General features: G+C 40.4%; 1 protein-coding gene across 3 annotated transcripts in view; it reads right to left on the reverse strand.

The window, feature by feature from the left end:
* The window catches only part of BRWD3 (bromodomain and WD repeat domain containing 3), a 48675-nt gene that overhangs the window by 12030 nt on the left and 14684 nt on the right, over nt 1–21961 (reverse strand). For all 3 annotated transcript variants that reach the window (XM_065077396.1, XM_065077395.1, XM_065077397.1), the window contains 22 exons: nt 19891–20051; nt 18267–18488; nt 17123–17223; nt 16628–16698; nt 15418–15518; nt 14127–14167; nt 11483–11587; nt 10453–10606; nt 10233–10367; nt 9302–9430; nt 8686–8911; nt 7858–8028; nt 6077–6260; nt 5567–5660; nt 4812–4961; nt 3917–3993; nt 3268–3445; nt 2572–2688; nt 2254–2361; nt 955–1079; nt 687–769; nt 145–256 (listed from right to left, as the gene is read on the reverse strand). In XM_065077396.1, coding sequence (XP_064933468.1) covers nt 145–256; nt 687–769; nt 955–1079; nt 2254–2361; nt 2572–2688; nt 3268–3445; nt 3917–3993; nt 4812–4961; nt 5567–5660; nt 6077–6260; nt 7858–8028; nt 8686–8911; nt 9302–9430; nt 10233–10367; nt 10453–10606; nt 11483–11587; nt 14127–14167; nt 15418–15518; nt 16628–16698; nt 17123–17223; nt 18267–18488; nt 19891–20051 — 2845 coding nt within the window. The remainder of the gene's footprint in view (nt 1–144; nt 257–686; nt 770–954; nt 1080–2253; nt 2362–2571; nt 2689–3267; nt 3446–3916; nt 3994–4811; nt 4962–5566; nt 5661–6076; nt 6261–7857; nt 8029–8685; nt 8912–9301; nt 9431–10232; nt 10368–10452; nt 10607–11482; nt 11588–14126; nt 14168–15417; nt 15519–16627; nt 16699–17122; nt 17224–18266; nt 18489–19890; nt 20052–21961) is intronic.

The raw sequence follows: 21961 nt of genomic DNA on the forward strand, positions 1-21961 counted from the left end.
ACTAAAACCAAAGTGGCTGATGATGTATTTAAATGGGAAAGAGGACCCTAGTTCTTGAGGTACACATCTGGGTTGCATGCAGAGGTCTAGGAGACCCAGAGCACGTAAACGTGTGTGCGACATCCCAGCCACGTCAGCACTTACTGAACGCAGTAGCACTGGAAGGAACTATCGGGATATTCCGCCTGGAAAGGCTGCTGACTCTCCACAGTTCCAAACCACCAGGCGTCATCTATTATACTGCGAAATCTATCCCCTGTAAGGACAAAGATCGCATTCAGCAAAAGAACAACATAAATAATTGGTAAACGCTTCTTTTTAGAGGATCGACTTCATCTTTCACAAACGCACTACTTCAATTCTTACGCTTCGCACTCCAGGAATCAAGCCCATCCCCTAAAGCCATGACTTTCACATCTCTGGTTAATTAGTCACAGCTGCCTCCACGTCTCAAATTACAATAGAACAGGACATTCTTCTGCTATCACAGGCCTTGTAACAGTTTCTCTCATTTCTCTTTTCTTTTCCTGTTACAGGAATTGTAGCAAACATCAAATAAAGTTTCCAATGATGGCTATAATATCATGTGTGGTACAGTCCTTTACATCATGTAATACTGTATCCTATTAAACAGCTGCAGGAATGTTGCAAAACATATGGAAGTGGGAAAAAAAAAAAATAGTCACCTATTTGCCAGTTCCTTTCTTTGGCTTCATTATAAAACTGATGCAGCACAAGGAAGTCAATAACATCTGGCATATCGTGGTACCTTCATGAAACAGATAAAAGAAGTTGCTTCTATTACCCATAAACTTAGTTCTACATGTGCAATACAGTCTCAAAACACACAATTTCATGCATTTTGTTTTCAAGTTTGGTGTAATTACATCATCATCGTGCCTTGCAAGACAAAAAAAAAGGAGGGGAGGAAGCTCCTAAACTGCAAGAACTTACTTTATGGAAAATGATTCTCCCGTCATTTTGCCTGTGAGGGGATCGAGGAATGCAAGCTTCAAGCAGCAGAGCGTCGGAGGCCCAACTTCATATTTAATTCCTACAGTCTTCACAAATTCTTGTTCCTGTTTACCAAGAAGCATGGAACAGTATTATTTTAACTTGCTAACAACACCATCCATGTTCAACTATCAAACACATTAATAAAAAACAAACATGTTTCCACTCTAGAGCCCAGGTAGTTTTCCCAAAAAGAGATTTTTTTTTCCATATATTACAAATCAGTCGCAGGTACCTTAAAAAGAAAAACAGAAAGGATATGAGATGCTCATTCCCTTGATGGATTTGTGAACAGGACACCCACAAATTCTTTCACTTCTGTAGCAAGGTTTAAGAACATACCACTCCGCTTTTAACGACACCGAGGGCAGCAGGGCCTCTCGCCCTTGCACAGCAACACCCAGGGGAAAGACAAGGAAACTTCCTCTAAAAGCGGAAATTCAACAATAGCCTTTATGTTCACGTCCTGTCAAACATCAGCAGGTGCTTAAGATCTCCGTCCTACACGGAGTACTATTTTCTTTCCCTTGCAAACTGATGATGCCTTTGAAGATTACAGCTGGAATCACTGAATACCCAGCGCTAGTAACTGGGTATTTTTCCAGTAAAGCCATTATTTTCATTAATAGAACCACTGGCACACACATATATGAACATTAGCAAATACACGTGTTCTTCTCTTGACGTGAAATCTGAGTAAAGCTGAAAAAATATGGCAACAGTGTCGATTAAGTATTAAAGGACTCAACACTTCAAAGAAAAACATCAGGGAAAAAAAAAGAAAATCAAATGGACAGAACTAGGTAAATGTACCATCTGCCCAAGCCATCCAGAACACTCTTATTTCGTAAAAATATTGTAAGGTATTGTCTTGCCTGACCAAGAATTTAAGGACATTCACAATTTTACGCTTAGCAAGATCCACTGTTCAACAGAGCTCGCGGACACGTTCGGGTCTTTCCACCACCGTGTCTTACTTCCTACCGTAGCTTTTAAAACAATCAATAGAACCCAGATGTTCAGATCATTGCAGAGTGTCGACAGAACTATAAACAGCTTTTGAGTGGTGGGTTCTGCATGAGCTGGTGTTAAGAAGAAAAGAAAAAGTTGTAAAATAATTTGGGTTGAAAGTGACCTCATCCTGCTTACTTAATGCTTTCTTCTTATTTTTCATACTGTTTTTTAATGTAAATTTAACACAACAGACATTCAGCTCTTTAAAGTATTTGGTGAACTTACCCTGAGTTCCATTTTGTTCCACGGTTGTTTTTGCATGTTAATAGTGTAAATTTTTGCTTTCCTTACTGCCCGCACATAAGCTTCATGGCCTTGCCTGAAGTATATGATCTTAAAAGAAAATTTGAAAATCAAGTTTATTTTCATATACTCGTAGTCCTCTTCCTGTGTACTCTGATACTTCCACAAACATGTCAGCACACACTGCATACTTTGACTTTTCAGCACATACCACAGGATTCACTGACACTATTGCTAAATGGAACAATTGTGACCCAAACAAGCTCATCATTCTCGGCGGGGATTTCAATCACTAATTACCTCGTCTCCCATCTGTGGGACGAAGGGCGAGCGGCGCGGGATCGTGTCCAAGATCCACTGCGGGGCGAGCCATTCCTCGCTGGGTTCACCTTCCATGGAGAGCAGTCCGCTGGCTTTCTGAAATACAGCCCAGTATATTTGGAACACAAGCTGTAATTATAGTGGCAGAACATATAAAATCCCAATCATCCAGCACTTACTGAAGATAATCAGATATAAGGCGAAGTAAATGCTGGAATGTCCACCTTCCAAAAACCTCAACTAAATAGTAGAGAACAAGGCACGTTCATCAATATAATAGATTAAAATGTTTCTAAATAAAGATATTATATTTCTTCAGAAATATTCCAAACGTCTTCTTTAAGAAATACTAGGAAAAAGAAATCTGACAATGTAGACACAATATGGATGCATCATAATTTGGCAACAAAACCACCTTGGAGTAAATTTGACTGTAGTGAAGAGCATAAATCTAGGAGAAAACAACCCACCTGTTTGGACAAATAAAAGCCTGCATGAAAATGGGGGTCCATCTGTGTCACCATAGCACCTAACCAAAATTACTCCGCTATTACAATTATTGTGCTATTTGTAGGATTGTTCTTGCTGTATATGAAACACTTGCTTTGAAAAAAAACACTCGAAAAGAATATACTAATAAAGCAAAAAAGACACTAATACGTTTAAAATGCTGACCTTTTTTCTAGGCTGTTTAAGTTTCCTTCGTTTTGGCTCCAGTCCTTTTGTTCCCTTCATGTTTTCATCCTCAGAACTACTACAGATTTTCCGAGCTGCCTGCCTGGTTTGTCTCTTTGGAGGCTGGAGATTAATTCCAGCATCTGCTGTCCAGTCAGAATATTCACTCGATGAATCGCTGTAGATAATAAAAAGTCGTAGGAAAGAAACCAGCAGTTCAGTTTTCCCACAACGGAGTGAAAGGTCCAAACACTCAACCTGCTCTGCTGGTTCTGTGCACCAGATGTCAGGATTAGTACCAAATTTCATTCTCATGTGAATTTAAAGAAAACTGAAGCGCTACCTAATTTGCCTATTTCAGCAAATTATTTTAGCAATTGCAAACCCACGGTAAAACTACAGTTATGACCGACCTCTATTTTCATACTAATTATCTCACCGATCCACAGACCAACTTCCTAACAACTGACTGCAAGAAATGCATGAAAAATTTAGAAAACTAGAGCACTCTTCTAAAAATACAGTTCTGACTTCTTTAATATCCAAATAACACACATACAATATTTATATTAGGCCTTTCAAAACTGTCTTAACTGACTTAAATTATAGAATCAAGTTATATTAGCAATAAAGAGAGCAGTAAAGGTACCTGGAGCTGCTTTCGCTCTGCCACGCTGCCGCGGGATCATCCAGAGACGCATCACTCGTGCCAACCGTCTCATCTTCCTGTATTAAAAACAAAATGCTTCACTTTAGGGGCAAGTTTTAAATGTATTATTTTTGTTCGCAAGCAAGTTGTACAACTCATCTCACCTCAGGAACGCTTTATATTTAAGTACGGGTTTAACTTAAAGTAAGTCCACAGTTTCTTTCTGTATCTTAATTTATACTATACTATATGCTTATATAATTTCTGCAGAAAGAGATGTGAATTTTAATGGTATTAGAACCATAGAATTCATTACTATTTAAGTGTTTGATTAGTTAATTTAATGTCAAGTGGCCAGCTTTATAGCTATTCTGTATGCTCAATACATTTACAAAGTGACACTGTTCAGTCTCTTTTTACTTTGCTTGCTTCCTTTATGAGAACAAGTTATATTTAATCCGGTCTATTTTAAGTTCTTCCCTTGCCAATATCAATGATTAATACCTACACTCAGTCTCTTTCAACAGCAGCCTACAGAGGTAGACGAAATCAAAGTACTGAGTGTGACCTAGAACATACGTGCTGCACGAAATCCCAAAATAGCAAGCGGTTTAACACAACCCGGTTAAATTGACTTGAAAATGTTTCAGATTTCCAAAAATACCCAACCTTTTTTAAGCTAGTTTTGAACACTGTACTGGCATAGAGGTAAATGATCCAAGATCAACATCCTACAGTAACACCACAAACCCAACAGACTCAATGATCTGAGTGTTTCTTCCTAAGTGGAAGAACTTGGAGCCCGGATGGTTCCGGTGCTCCCAGCGCATCTGTTGTCAAGCCACGTTATTTTTGAGCGGGGAACCTATGGAAAGAGCGCTGGGATGTCTCAGACCTCAGAGGAGCTGTCGGATTCTTCCCGGGTGCGTGCGTTCTGACTCGCTCCGTGCTGGCTGTGCTCTATGGTGGAGCGCGTTTGGTAGGCGTGCTGGCGCTTGCGCTGGTTTCTTCTCAAAGACCTTCCGCTCCCCAGCTGGTAATCGTTCTTTTATCACAGGACAGGAGAAAAAGATTAGAGATTTAATAAGGAATTACACACTTAAGTGATGCCTCATTACTTTGTATTCCATTTACAAACGACAAAGAGGAAATCAAGAATTGGAAATGAAAAGATCTTTTACACACTTGTGGTTGTTCACTCCAGTGCAGGTGGTTTTTTGTTCAATATCAATTCTTTTTAAGTAGCAGCCCTTCTTAGGAAGGAAGTTATGGAGAAATATCGTTTTCCTGCAGTCTCCGGATAAGACAAAAGCTAGAGACTTCAAAAACCTGTGGCACCTCTAATATTTCTCCTAATTTCCACAAGTCAAACTGCACATGCACTGTGTGCTCTATTCCTTTCCCAGCATCTCCCCACTACTGAAGCCTTAAAGACTGAGATTTACCGCTGCTGTTTTCAGAGTACAATATAAAGACAGACAAATTACAGCTACAGAAGGAAGAAAGTGAGCCAGAGAAACAATTAGTACTATTGATCTTCTAAATCATTTAATAAAATGGGGTTCGGGGGGGTTTTTTGTTTCTCTTTTTTCCCCTCAGTGCTCAGAACTGCTTCACACGCAGGTTCTCTCTGCTACTGAACTAACTCACCCGCTGTAAGGTGTGGGATGGCTTTCTCTTCTTTTCAACAGTGTATAAACCAATTTCGATTTCACCTTTGGCAGCTCGACATTCTTCCTGGACTCTAATGACACAGAGGAAGCATCCACGTTATTCAGTAAATCATCATACAACTTGGCAGATTCATTAATAAACACGTTAAAATACTTCTGGTTCCCTTGCTGTAAGAAATCAGTGCACAAGTCCTCCTAGCAGCATCCACACATAATTCACTCCTGGGACCACAAGTTAAAGAAGCAAACTTGTTCTTTAAATAAAACTTCAGGAAAATGTGGTGTTTGAACTACTGAAGAAAGATTCAATTGTGAAGAGAAGGAATTACTATCCTCAGCTCTCCAGCAGTGGCTACCACTGTAACCCTAATATCTGAATTTAAAAAATAATACTAAAAAAAGCCAACATATTTCCGAAAAACCTTTTCTTTTAAAACTTGTGGCAGGTGTACGGAAGGATCATTAAACATTACGCAATGTATCTTACTTGCTGATGCCGGGGGGAAGCTCGTTCACCACCACCCTCCTGCTCCAGGCCATGAGGTCTCTCTCGGTGGCCATCTGACTGCGGGGAGCGTTGTTGTGCATCTGCCGGACGCCCTCGATCTGCCCGCTTCTCCGGAGGCCGACGTTGGGTGGAGACGCCACATCCAGACCTGGGCTTCGAAGGGCTAAGGAAGAAAAAGATGTTTCTTCACTACTATAAACCACCAATAAAATCTAGAATTTGAAGCGTAAGGATTGCACAGAGTTTCTTTCTGGCAACAAACGACACTTGTTCTATGTTAAGTGGCTTTGCCTTTTGCTTCAGGCATATTTTTTTGTGTTTTGGCCTTGGATTACTGGAGATGCATATGCTGCTGTAACATCACCATGCCTTGTTGTGTCTTAGAGATATCTGAGGCAAGCAAAGACTATAAACTATAATAAAAGTTTTAAAGGCACTTCAGCGACCTTTAAATCAAAGGCTTGTCAACTGTTTACAGGCTCTGAAATAATGAATCTTAAATTCTATGGTACAAGAAGAGATGAGGCTGACATCTAAAATGACAGACTGCCGCAAGGTTTAGGGTTTGTGTTCTGTCTCCATTTGTTCTGTATTTGTAATGCTTGTCTATCGTGTCACCGGCACCGCTCCTGCTCCGGGCTCTTCACCAGGCACAACAACGCTGAGCTACAGACTCGGGAGAAAACAGACACTGTAGGGAGCAAAGTGAGACAAAAAGGCTCATAATATCAGAATTGCTGCCAACATTGCCTTCATTTACCTCATCATTTGCGTATGCATCAACACAACCTCCACATGCTTAAATATGGTTAACTGCATAAGTAAACTGCATTCATGGTTGTGCAAGCCTATATAAGAATATTTGGCTATTTAAACATCAGATACTTCAACCGTACTGTAATTAACTCACACAAACAGGCAGTTCATGTAGCAAAGTCACTGATCAATGCAAGTCCTGAAAGGTAACTACTGGAGTTTCTGTATCAGTCATACCTGGAAATTCCCTTTCACACAACTACAGGGACATACAAATAAAACTACAAGACTTTTTGTGAGTTGAAGTTGGCTTTTAGGCCACCTTCTTGACAATACCAATTTAGATCAAAGCAAAAGCGGATTGTCAGCATTTTTTCACTAATTTTTTCCTATTCCTTCTTGAACTTGAAGACAAGCAGCTCCAAATCTATCAATCCTAATGAGCTTTGCCAGGAAATCCAATTCAAACATGGGTAATCAATCATTTAACCTGGAACTACCTTATTAGCGCATGTAAATGTTTTAAAAGCTCGGGCTGACTTGCAGCACAAGTCCCCAGAACCTGCTCACATCTGCCTGAGTTTCTTTTAAATTTTCAATTGCTGTGTGTATTCAAAATAAAATCACAGTAGCAGAACACTTAGCAGGAGAATAATCTCCAGCTTTCTAAGGAAACGCTAAGACAGAGCAGACATGTTTATTTTATAAACACTGAGGCTCAGCCTTAGCATTGATGCTGCGACAGGAAGCCATTAGTCTGTCACAACATTGGATTCCACTGACATTCACTAATTATGTGCTGTTATCTTGACATTACGCAGTTACAAAGTATCTCTGTGGTGATTAAGTGACATCAAGACATTACAGTGAACTTTATTATTTTGGAAAGGTTTATAACAGATAAACCTCAAAGCCATAGTCCTGAAACGCACATTAACACATTTTGATTTGTACCTTCCTGTGCTTTAGGAAACGAACTGATGGTGGTAACGAGGGACACTTACCTCCATTAACAGAGTGCGATCTATTGAGCGGAGGGTTTGGAAGAGTTTCTCCTTCATTAATTAGTCTCAGATCTTGTTCCCTCTGCAGCTCTCTGATCATCCCATCGAGGATGCTCTCATCCTGGTCGTTAGTTTGCTGTCCAATGACTTGTTCAACTACTTCGCCATCACCTTGACAAGAACAAAGCCACAACTGCTTATAAAATGCTCAATTTCTGTTTTACTAAACACCACAGAAACAATCAAATTTTTAAATGTGCACTATTATTTGTCTGTCCTGCAAAACACTTGATTCACCAGCTGCCCTTCTGCGCTTGTGTAATAAATGGAGGCAAAGTTCAAAAAAAACCCTAAAATTACAGACCACCCAAACCTTTAGAAATGGCAAAAAGAAATTATGCTTGGGAAGTAAGAATGGAAGATCTTTTCTGGAGATCAGCATTTTGAAAAAGTTTATATCTACAGGAAAAAAATCTGTCTTAAAAAGAACCCAAAAGCTATTTTTTCAATCTTGTTCTCACCTTCCTGCTTCCTCACTCACAGACATAGTTACACTGAGGGCTATGGGACAATTCTTTAAACGTGCTGCCATATACCTGCTCAAAGTTTGCAGATTTTGGAATATTGCACTCTCCTCATGTTGCCTCCAGTCAAGTTGATTCCATCCACTTCCTTTATGCCATAAACCCCCCCATCTCCTACATGTACACTGAATTTCAACCACTAGTTTCAGAAAAGACTGAAACAAATCCTTACAGTATCAGCCTACCGAGCTGGTGCTCAATCCAGTGCAATACTCGTATTATGCATGAGTTGTACTCATCATACCATTAGCCACATATCCCAGCTGAGGAATAAGTTGTTCATCTTTGCAATTTTCCCTCCCTGGCACCAGCCGCTGGAATCTCGTGGGATGAGGATTTCCATCAACATCCACCAAGAACGGAGGAGGCATAAGATGCGGAGCCTGTTGAGTCTGTTCATCCAACACGTAGTTATTTGCATCGCGGATCAGCGGTCGGTAATCCGTATGGAAGAACATCTGATCTGGAATCTGCGAGAAAAGCGATTTAGTAAAGAAATCAATGGCCATTTGCAGCTGTCTTGCTGCTTTGGAACGGCTCCCATACCCATAACTACACTCAGGATCAGCAGAATTGTTACACAGAGAACAGATTCCTACCACAAATCTGTTTTATTACCAAGGCCTGGTGCAAAAATTCAATAATAAAATACGTCAACAGAGGTGAATAGATGGAAGTTAATGCTTTGTTCTCCTGTGTAGAGATTCTCTTGTCTAAATCTTTTTGACTGAGGTAAACAGCAACTGCTGCTTGATGATCTAATTATGTCTGGGGCAGGGTGAGGGAATAAACTGTAACACAAATATTTCTAAGATGAAATCAGGTCAGACACAGATGAGTTTAAAATTCATTCAACCCACCTTTTCATAATATTTATTGCATCCAAAACCAAATAGTAGCAGATGTCCATGAGAGTCTGTGCAGGCGAAATGCTGCCCATCTGGTGAGAACTTGCAATCGAAAACAGCTCCGTGGCCTTGGCCCTCAATCTGCACACAAGCACAGCGCATCCCTTTCACAATCACGCTTTCTCTACAAAAGCATTTTTATGAAAATTTCACCAATTTGCACCAAGCACTTAATCCTAATTCTGTGTAAAGTCTCATCTCGCTCAAGACTGATTTACACTCATATTTTTTCCACTTCGTTATTAAAGCTTCATCAAACAGTCACGTCAAAACCTTGCATTTTCTCTTTGTTCTGAAATTACAGTGCAACTTTTAAAGTACATTCTGAAACAACTACTTAGAAGTCTACATTTCATGTTAATGGCACGCAAGGCTGCCCCAAAGATCTCAGACGCGTTTTGGCTCCGAACAAGCAGGTTTCACAGCTCAGGGCCTGAAGCAGCGCAGCTGCATATCCTCAGCACTGGAACCAAACCAGCAAACCTGGCACTGGGCACGTGCAGATGTAATAAATACAACAGAGAGACAAGCACGGCACTTCCCAGCCCACTGCGCTGTGCTACGCAGGTTTACTGGTTTGCATCGCGTCACTATCATCTTTTGCATGGTCTAACCATGCCCATCCACATGAGTTATATTTAGATGTAACAGATCCCATGAAAGACTTGCTGCTACACTGACAATACGCAACAAAAGACGCTGGCATTGCTTACTGAAGAGTACAGTGCTTTCTTTTGAATATGTAGGAGTTTTCCCCTAATCCTGTTGTAATGTTGGTTGCAAAAAGTATATAATGAAATCTGCTTTTGCCTCAAGATCTGTTTTACACAAACGTGAAAAACAAAACCAAAAAAACCCAAATACCTTCCCTGATCCTTCTTACCATGTTAAAGTAATTGCGAATTTTTGTTCCTTTGTCTATATCCCAAACAAAAATATTTCCATCGTGACCTGCTGAAAGTACAATCCTTTGGTCAAACGGATGGGCCTCCAGAACAAAAACTTCATCATCGTGACCCTGCAATGAAAAAGGGGTGAAAAAGAAAGAAAGTAGTATCTCCAAACATGCCAGCATTTAGTGTGAGGACTTGAGTGTTACTCACCGCTAAGCTATGCAGGAGCTGCCCTGTGCATGAGTTCCACACCTTGAGAAGGAAGTTGTTGACTGCAGTGATGACAGTGGCATCGTACCTGTCCCAAGCCACCATAGTGACCTTCAGCTTAGTCACCTTGTCCTCTCCAGATGCTACATTGTTTCTGACGAAATTAATAATTTTAAAAAGAAATCAGTAAGTATTTAACAGTGCTAATTCAGAATGAAATTAGGAGGATGGCTGCCACCATTGTGACTACTGCCTAATGCAGGAGAGGGACAGGTGACAGGCAGCATACAGAAAATACTCAGTACCACTAAGATTTACAGTTTTATTTCCTTAAAAAGGACAAGTTTCTCTTCTGTTCTTCTTAAATGATCAGCCTCACCTACCCCAATTCTTTCTTTCAAGTTATTGAGTTAATAAAGCTTTTTCCTACAAGGTATTTTTCTTATCAGTCATCAGGATAACTAAACAGCACAATGGGCAAAAACCTGGTACGTAAATCCAAATCACACTCTCACAGCTATTCCCTATTTTAACTTTATTATTCAGTATCATTTTAACTGTATTCTGTAGCACAGAAACCAGAATAGTAGATCATAAAACATAAAATAAACACTAATGACCTGAGGGGACCGGTTATTGCAGTTCTTCCACAACTTTGCTGAGAGATGCCAGCAAACAACAGCGGGTTGAGGCGTTTTTTAAAAAACATGCAGGTTGGCATATGATTGGTGAGGTTCTAGTAAAACCTCTTTCCATGAGATGAACTCTATTTGACATTCCTAACTTATAGGTAGAACACTAAATATTCCCCAATCATCAGAGCAGGGAACTACCAATGCATTAATATTTTCTTCTGGGGGCTATTTAACTGTGTAACTTAACACCAGAGCCCTGGCATTTTCACCACAACAAACCCACGCACTGAAATTAACTCAAAATGGAAGTAAATAAATGGTTTTTGACAGGATGGAAGATTTGGTTTGGTGTGTAAATGTTGCTGTGAGGTGTGTTCCGGCTTGGTTTGCTTTACCCTGTCATTTTAGTGGCCATATCCAGGACTACGCTCTTCCAGTCATGCTGCTGATAATGCCATATTCGTGCTGTTCCATCTCTGCTGCCACTGACAAACCTTAAGCTAGGGGAAAAAAAAAGGAAATAAAAGAGTCACAAAATTCTGAATAAAGGTAAGTCACTGCTTTTGGTCTAATACCCACACACCCATCACAGACGCTGATTTTCTCGCTATTCGGTAGCTTTGCTATGGAGTTTTCCATCCCCACAACGGTTTGGGCGTGTGAAATCCTGTGGCAAGAACAAGGAGGAGCTTGGCAGAGGATGGTCATTCCCCGAGGAAAAGGTCGCTACAAGCACTCACTTGGACATTACTCTGCAACGAACATGCACACACACACGTACACAAGTATATACACACTTCAAAGTGTATACGTGTGTATATAGAGTTGTTTTACTCTCTATATGCCCATATGCAGGCGTGTTTAACAAGTCATAAAATCCCCGTGAAGTGCTGCCGCAGGAAACAGGCGCCTTCAAAACACCGGCAAGCCAAGAGCACACCCAGCGCAGAACCCAGAACGGATTTCATCCCTTTTTCAACACTTATTCTTTACATTGTTTGCACATCTCTGATCTAGAGAATGTAATTAAAAGCCGGCGAGGTTACCATTTTCATATCAGATATTGTACGGTACAAAAGAGTTCCTACCCCACAACACTAATTACATTTGGTTACAGCAAGCAGATGGCCTTGGAATGACTTCAATGTCATAATTCAGCCAAGCTGCACATTCCCTTTTTAATGACATCAGCAAATCTCTCGAGTGGTTCGCAGAGGCAGCAAAGAAAAGAAAGTGTGTGCCAGGAGTCCAGCATAAATTAGAATCCATTAGCTCAGGGAGACAGTGAAGACAGAGAAGGGAAATACCCAAGTTGAACACAAGTAAGTAGCCCTGCCTGTCCAGCTCAACAGAAATATTGTCATTTTTAAGCTCCTCCTCGTTTAAAAAAATCAAAGCATCCAGCGTATGTATTTATCGACATCAAAAAGCTCTGGCTGTCAGCGTCACAGAAATCATTTTGGTTGAGAAATTTGAAAAAAGGCCCCTCAAGTAACATTTTGTCACAGGATGGCCAACACCTTTAGAAGTATATTCCATTTATATACAGAATTACAGATAAATAGGCAAGCGATTGTTTCACCTTTTCAGCTTCCCTGGTCTGAATTTTTTCATCATGATGCTTCCGACATTTCTTTTATTTTTTCTTTATATTAACATTAAAAGGAAGGTATCACTTTTCCATTAAAAGCATCACTGTAGCACAGAATTGTGAGCAACTGCATACCCGGCTGGTATAAATGATACAGGAAACATACACAAGAGAAGTAAATTTAAACAAAACCCCCACAACAGACACATAATCTCTCAACAACACTATCAGCTTCAACATGATTCTCATATGGATCATAAATAAGAGCACAGTGAAGGAAAAAACTCTCCAAGATACAAGGTAGCTCTGCAGCTCCTTGTTTTCACTTTGCACTATACTAATAATTTAGATGCTGTTAATTCCTTTATTTCCTTCCATCTCACTTCTGACAACACGCCAAGGCTTATTTTCCCCTTTTATCTTTATTTTCTTTTCCCAAATGACTGCACTTGGCTTGTAGGCCCTTTTGGCCAGTGCAGACAGTGTTGCTCAGGTGCTCATCTAAGAACATATTTCTCTGCAAGTCAGTGTCATGCTCCCAAACTACTTAATACAGAGAGGACAGAGCGAGAGCAGTTGATAAAGAAGTCAAGGGGCCTCTTCATCTGTTCCCTGGTATAGAAACAAGGGAAACATCTCTCCTTGGAATGCAACAGCTACAGAGAGTGCTACTGTCATTGGCAGCTTGGCCTCCCCTTTGCCTCTAAGCTGGCAAAGAGACGTGTGGTCCCATCACCATCCCACCCCTTTGGGTCCAGAAAAGAGGACACCCAAAAGTCAGGAACTCAAACAAGAGCCGTACAGACAAATGAATGAGTGTATGTGCTTATTCTTCATCTTGCTCTAATGGAACTGAAATGATACAGCCAACAAGCTCTATTACCCCCACATGTAAAGTGAGACTCTAATAAAGAAAAAATAAGAAAGAAAAGTAATTGAGAAACCAAATCCCTGATCCCATTATAAACAATTAACGTACTCAGGTGTTATTGCCATCTCACCAGGTTAAAGGACCTTTAATGAAGATCAGACCACAGCTCCTTGCAGACTTGTCTGACCATCTGTGCATGTGCAACAGCTCTAACTTTTGCTCAGAACTACATTTACTGTAACACTTTTACTCCCACAGTAGCCCTGTCTGTACCTAACACGGCTACCTGTGCAGCCAGACACTCTTACAAAGAAAGGATGCAAAATTCAGTTTCCAGTTTGCTCAGTTTAAAAAAATCCAGAGGAAAAGCAGAGTTACAGGATATTACTGTTGGTACAGCAGAAGGCAGCAAGTTCAAGCTTGTGGATAGGACAAATATCTTGCAATACACTTGAAACAATTTGTCTAAAATTAATCAGAGCCCGTTTGGTCGTGTTGCACTAAATGTTCTCCGTGAAGGTATTTGGAAAATTAAATACCACACTTGTCATGTGAAAATCGCAGGGCAGCCACTCACCTGTCACCGTTGTTACAGAACTGGACGGCAACCACTTTGTCCTAAACAGGAGGGAGGAAAAAAATAGGAGTAAGTGCTTTGTAAGCTGAAACACTCATTCAAAAAGAACTTAATGACGAGCATCTATTCAGCAAATTGCATCTTTCCATACATCTCCTACAACATACTACCTTACAAATTCCAGAACCAGAGACTTAAACGTGAGACCCTCTGAGGGTCAGTGAGACTCCCTCTGAGGTTCAGTGAATCAATTTAGACTCAGCCTTAATCCCTAAAATATTGTTAAGATGGGCAGCTGGGCTATTAAGGTTCAGAGATAAATGCTCCAAACTCCTCACAAGTGACAGCCCTATCAGAGTTGCCATAAGTTTCATTTTCTGATATACTATTTACCATGCACATAATAAATAACGTAATCATCACTTGCTCTCAGTAACAATAAAGAAATGAAGATGTGATTCTATTTTACTAACGCTTCTTTATGGTGTTTCATTAAAACGGAGACATTCAACTGTTTTAATAAAAGCTAGAAGACAAACTTGAAAATTAACATCAAAAGTCATTGTACAGATGATGAAAATAGTTTGTATTTTTACAAGAGCCCTTCTGCACTACTGAGAAAGGATGCTTTTAAGTTTGCTTTATTTTTTAAATGAAATTCCCATAGTGATCCAAAGTTTGACTTCACACTCTAAAACCGGATTTACTTTGTTTTTCCTTGTCATGAGAAGAAGCTTCTTCTCAGTGAAGGTAACAGACACTGGCCCAGGCTGCCCAGGGGGTTGTGGAGTCTCCTTCTCTGCAGACATTCCAACCCGCCTGGACACCTTCCTGTGTAACCTCATCTGGGTGTTCCTGCTCCATGGGGGGATTGCACTGGATGAGCTTTCCAGGTCCTTCAACCCCTGACACTCTGTCATTCTGTGAGTTGCGATCACAACTGGAGTTAAATACCCAACAGTAAATTTAATAGGAAAAATGACATCATGCATGAAAATTAATTCCTCATTCCAATACAGACTTTCTTTAAGAATACGGGAAAATCACCTAGTCCCTGTTTCCTGGGGGAATGAAATACATGAGGCATATTTTGCACACATCTCCTACCTCAGAGGAATTTCAAAATCAACATACCACACATTTCCAGGCATTTAAATAGCACAGCACCGAGAGCCAGCTACACTCCAAAGACAGCAAATAAGCCAAATAGGATGTACAAAACCTAAGTTCCTGAAATACCGTTAAGCAGGCAAAAAAACCCCAAAGATTTGCTTTCTGATTCGTCTCTTACCGTATGAGATTCTAACTCAGCCATTTTCTCTGGAGATTCTGAGCCCAAATAATAAATCCTTATCACATGGTCGGTACTACCTGTTGCAATGAACATGCCACCTACGAGAGACAGAGTTTCCTGTGAGGAAAGCCAGCTGAGGAACAAGTCGTTTTAATTACTGCTTTATTGTCAAAGCAGCAAAGTACAGGTACATACAGAAAAGGAAAACGTGTGTCCTGAACAAAGAATTAACTCTGACAACTTGTGCTTTGATCTGTGCTTTCTCAGACTGCATCAGCTTTAGCTCTAAAATACTTTCCAGCTGCAAAGCTTTCTGACCAAAGGAAGAGAATATTGCGAGTTACAACATGCATCCAACAAACTGTTGTGCTTTCTCTCAGAAATTATTCTCCATCAGCTGACGCAGGAAAATTAGATGGGGAATAGTTCAATATCCTCACTGGTAAATATAAAGCAGAAACTTTAAGTGCATCTTCAATATCTGTTTGAAGCACGTGAGAGAAACTACGGTGCAACTGGGAGTCAGTGATAAAGCTGTTTTCTTGTAATCTTGGTTCTATTTACAATATTGCACAAAAAGGGCACCGTTGTGTAGTTTACTGCATTGAAAGGGTTTTAGTTATTTCAGGACTTCTGGTTTTAAAAAAGGAATGTGGGCAAGGCTCACATGGCTATAGAACAGCTCTGAATTTCAGATCGCAAAATTTCATGAGAAATTACCTCATTTTGCTGGTAAAAAATCACTATTTTTGAGAAGTCAAAGCTGCAACAACTCATGTCAGTTAAGCTGATCTTTTCAAACACGGTGAACTGATCCTCCTAGAAGTTGGCCAAATTTGGAAGACCAGCAGAAGTGTAACCTTGGAACAGAGGCCGCCTGCCTGCCAGATTTCAAGAACTTTTCACTCAAAAACTTTACAAGATAAAACCTTATAAGGATGTTACAAAGCAAAATCTCTGATGTGCACAACAGACTGACAGCGTCGTCTTCCATGGAAGTGGTCAAGGCAGCTTAAATTAGAGGAAAAAAACCAAGAGAAAAAGTAGCTTGAGGCAGACGCTTAGCAGGGAAAATTTCAACCAATCACAATGTGACATGTTTTAATTAACTGAAAAAGGGTTTAATAGCATTTTTATTTAAAAAGAAGTGACAGTCTTGTCACCAAAGGAATTACAGTTGATAAACCACGTTCCAATGTACACGTACCAGAACTGAAAGACGAACAAGATATCTGAACACCAGGCCTGGACCTCTCTGTGAATTTGACGGGGCGATCCCTGTACGCAACAACACAACATTTTTACTTTTCATTACTGCATCCCAGTGCCATTCAACAAGAAAAGTGCAGTGCAGCAGGTTAAGGTCAACACACTTCTCCTAAACCTCTTCAGTTCAGAATTCTCACCTAAGTCTGCGAGAACTTATTTTTCACTTTAGTAATTTTCTTCCTTAGCTTAGTAAGAAAAAAAAAAAGGTGAAATTTCTGCTACAACACTGTCGTGCAAAGCAAAACACCCAGAAATAACACCCATGATCTCTGCCCCTTCTCTGGTTGTAACGTCTCAGATTCCAGAGTACACACGGGAAAACGCTCACGTTTATTGAGAAAGAACACACCCTTATTTAATTACCCCAGCATTCGTCTCCACGCTAAAACTCAAAATAAATTTGTCCTAATTATAATTATCTAAACAGGCTTACTTAAATTTCATGGTGTTAGCGTGCCACTGCCAGAAACAGATTGTTCCATCAGCACCAGTAGAAGTGAGGTATCGTGTTGTTCCTTTCCTTGCTGGAGAGAACTGAAAGTAAAGTTAGAACAGTTAAATCACCTCATTGCTTTCTCCCCCACACCCTGGAAACCTGTAAATGGATGTTGACAGGAATCTTTTTTATTAATATATTGGCTTTCTCTCTGGGGGTCCACAGTGGTATCAGGGATAAGCACAGAATATGAACCTCCATAACGTAAAGCTGAGGAAATAGAAAACCCCTCCATTTTGACCGGCAAGTCTTGTCTCTACACATAAAAGTCAGCAAATTGTAGAAATGAAGCAAGCCAAGAGCCTTTTAACGGGGTAACAAGATGAGGAACACTTCTTTCTATGACCGGACTGGATTAAACCCGGTAACAAAACCCAACTGATTCCTGCACCCAGGCCCAGCAAAGACTCTGCCCAAAGCTCTGCTCTAAGGAGCAGGGAAGCTTTTCATTCTGGAGGATTTCACTTGAATTTCACAAATACGGCAATAACTTGAACCCTCCGGCCACCTGGTAATTTGGTAAAGGAATCAAGCACGGTTTCCTCAAAAAACCATGATTTTTTAATTACCAGAGTTTACAAAAAGCTTGTGAGGAATACACATGTATGTATTAATAAACAAATCATATACAAAATGCAAAACCAGGTAGTAAAACGTGTTTAGAAAAAAAAAATCACCTTAAAGTAAGCAACTTGCAACATGGTTGAAGTAAGACAGAATTGGAAGTGTAGGCAAGAGGGGGAGAAACGAGACTCCCTGGGACTTCAGGAGTGATGGAGCAGCCTGGGGTGAATCAAAGCAGGAAGGTTCCTGAAGAATGGGGGACTCTGAGCCAAACAGCCCCGCTCATTCTCCCCTCTGTGTGCACAACCTGCCAAACTGCAGGGATTGCCTTTTTCATCCCAGAATTTGATTTTGTCGGAGGTTTCTGCCAGGTTTGCCAGAACCAACACCCTCGAGTTGGGGCAAATCTCCACTGCCGGAGATGAAAAGACACGACGCTTTGTCCCTCATCGCTGATCCACGTCTCTCAGTACCATTCCAATTCCAGGATTTAGGAAAAACTAACATTATTCTTTACCTGTATGGAAGTAATGGAAGCTGAGTGGCCCTGCAGCACAGCCACCGGGGCGCAGGTTCGAAGACACCAGACTCGCACGACTTTGTCGCAGCTGCCCGCGGCCAGCAGCGTGTTCTCGTAGTTCACGGCCATGTCGGAAATCTCAGCCGAGTGTCCCCGCAGCGTGGAGAGCAGGCGCCCGTCATCTGTAGCCCAGATTTTGACCAAACAATCATCTGACCCCTAATGCCACACAAAAATGTCCACAGATTATCTGAAAGAATATGTGTTATGTGTGCAAAATACACAGGTACGGCGCAGCTGAACGTGTGTCAAAAACATCCCCGTGCCATGAACCTGCCCGAAGAGCAACCTCAGTGGGATTCCACAGTGTCTGACTTTGGGGATCACTTGTGGGGTCAAGGATTTACATATTTATAACACAGAAGCCACTGTCTTATGTTTCATACAAAGCTATGATTCCCACCGCTAATACAACACCTCTCAGCACAGCTAAGTAATAATTATGGTAAATTTAAGGATATCGAATGTTTCATTGCATACTACCAAACGATGTGTTATCTGTGTGAGCTGGATCAACCAGCAGGAAAATCGAAGCTCTAAGGAAAGCACCCTAAAGCACCTGAGGAACAGGACACAGTTCAGAAGCAGATCCAACATAGATCACTGTAGAATACTTATAGTAGCACCTACGTAATTTCACACTCAATCCCAATATCACCAAGAATTTTCAGACAGCTCAGTGACCTTTCCACTATTCCAATGCTACAAAGAATACTGACACTAGGACTGTCACTATATATTAGTGAACACAACACAATAAAACTAACTGCCATATCGACATCATTTGGCTTTAAATTACATTGTACTAACTTCAGCTAAATTCAAATGAAAAAATCACTCTCAGTTCTTCATGTAACTGCAGACGAGTAAGATTCCTTTATGGTGTAAACAAAAACGGAAAGGTTCTCACTATGACCCAGAGTAATTATTGTAACAACATCTCTATTCAATCAATTGATAATGAGTGGAGAAGCAAGCAAGAACAGAAAGACAACAATTAGCCTGGCAGGTAATGTGTTTCTGAACACCTATTAAGAGAAAAGGGCAAAGACAAGACAGGGATTAACATGAACAGTTAACAAATGTGTTATCAATTTGAAAAATCCGCTAATTTTTAAATATGCACAACAAAAAGCAAGGGCAGTATTACAGAACTGTATTTTAATACATTCTGGAGGAAAAACTTAGGATAACATTCATACATTCACCGGCACACTACAAACTCTAGAAAGAAAATTTAGCAGAGAAGTAAATTGCAGATGAAGTACTGAGGTCCTCTATTTCTCATCAGGTTTCATGAAATGCGAGGAAAGGATTGCCAGCATTTCCAAGGTTACCCAAAGGTGAGAAGTAATTTTTTGAAAAAGTGTGAAGATTTAACTCAGCAAGCAGCATGGAAATGAATTCCAAATCCCAGAATACTGCAGGTGCCATTCAGTAAGAAAGATGATATAATAAATAAAGACAAACGAGAACGCAAGATTTCTCTTCCCTTCATTTTTTTGGAAGCCGTGGCCACATCTCAGTCAGTAACTCCGAAAAGGAAAATTTGCAAACTTACTGTAAAAATCCTCCTCCCGCTGCGATCAAAGGCTATACAATAAACAGATGAGAGGTGGCCCAAAATCCTCTTATGCATTTTCATGTGTTGGTAGGTGGATGTTGGGAACAAGTGGCTGAAACGTCCACATCCAGTTAATTGCCTGGCAGAAATTATATTTACTGGGAGAGAAAAACAAAACAAGAGGAAAAATAAGACATGAACTTTGTCCAGAACTCAAAGTAAATCAATATTAAATATTGTTTCCTAACAGTGTTTAACAGATACATTTATTCTAGATGGATTTGGAAAACCTGATTTCAGTAACATATAATTTCCTTATAACAATTACAAGGGATTTCTTTTTGGTGTACAATAATAATTTCTTTCAAGTGCTTTCGTGATAAAAATCTTTCTCTGGAGTGGGTTCCAGATTCTATGTGAGAGTCAATGGTTGCCCACACTCCCCACAAACCCTCTCCCATTATAAGCAGTAGCAGCAATCCCATTTCATTTTAATGACTAACTAATTGAAGAGTAAGAAATATGTGGCAGGAGAAACCAGGCACGTCGGTGCCTCTGCGGGGACACAGCATGTGGAGATCATCACGGCTGCGGATACAGAAAGATCATCATTCCAATCTTTGGTTTGATGCATAATTCTGGGTATTTAATTCTACCTATCCTAATTTATACCACTTGAGCTTTTGATTTTCAAGTTTTGCCACTTTTTGCCAGTGGCGCTTGAGGATGTAACACAGCTACGCTGGGTTTTGTCGAGTCCCTGCGACAGTGGGTTCCCCAAAGAAAGCCCTTATCTCACCGGCTGCACACTGCAGCGGGCCGAGCCTTTCAGCCCTGGAGTTTAAAAATATAGCCAACAACTCAAGCCATTTTCTTGATTGTATCATCATATCAGTGCCTATCTACACACACACATCCAAAATGGAACATGTTCAACAAAACAGAACCTACAAAGTCAAGAAGCATAATTTCAAAGGGCTACTAACCTGTAACACACTTCTGTGCATTTATAAGACTGAAGCATCTATGCACAAGCAGAAAGATCTACACTCTGAAATTTGAACTACTTTTAATCACTCAATGCAATTGAAACACTATATGCTGGGAAAAAAAGGTGTAGATGGTTGCAAAAGCCATCAGGCTCCCACCATGGACATATCTTCTGTCAATATTTGGTTTTCATGTAAAAACACACATTCAGCAGTACTAAAAAAGCAAAACACACTAAACCCAATTTATTTACGATCTACTCGCTATTCAATGATCCCTGGTACTATTCAGGACCTGTTAAATGAAACTGTCTCCCATTGCAAAGGAGAAATGAAACTCTTAACCATTTTTCCCACCTCCTACAGGAGGGCGCGGAGATCACATACGACCAATGCTGTACAAAGGTATTGCCAGGTTTGCTTCCATATTCTTTTCTTTACTATTTAAGTATTCCAGCTTAAAAGCCAAGTTCTCAGAAACATTACACCCCACTTTCCCCCACACCGTGGCCGATGTGATGCCAACACAGAGCTGTGGTCACTTAGCAATATGGTAATTCCGTTGTGCCTTTCAGTGTTTAAATCATTTAAATACATAATAACACTGTATCTGCCTTTAAACAATTTTAAATGGCTTTGAATATTTTTTTAAACCACACAAAGAACTGTGTGAAGGTAAACTTGCATTTCAAAAATATTTCCAATCATCACCATACCTTCCGCGTCCTTCAGCATGCAACCCTTCTGGAAATTCACCACTGCTGTTCGTGGCAAATCACACGAAGGAGACACAAGGAGATATAACAAACACTCAGGCAAATAATTCCAATGGCCTTTCATGTGGCACTCCTACCTTTCCCAGTCCATTCCCAGGCTTGCAATCAGTTTGTCTCCAGAGGATGGAAAAGTAATTTCACTTTTCTCTGTGTCTCCTTCCCTATTTGCACAACGGGGACGAGACTCCTCGATCTCCCGTGGACAATTAAAAAATGAAGAGCGCTGCTTATGAAATGCTTCCATCACGAGTTTCAGAGAAACACAGAACTAGTGCTGCGCCATAAGGAGCACTGTCTTCAGCA

Source organism: Columba livia, chromosome 12 (assembly GCF_036013475.1).
Source record: "Columba livia isolate bColLiv1 breed racing homer chromosome 12, bColLiv1.pat.W.v2, whole genome shotgun sequence".
NCBI classification, from domain to species: domain Eukaryota; kingdom Metazoa; phylum Chordata; class Aves; order Columbiformes; family Columbidae; genus Columba; species Columba livia.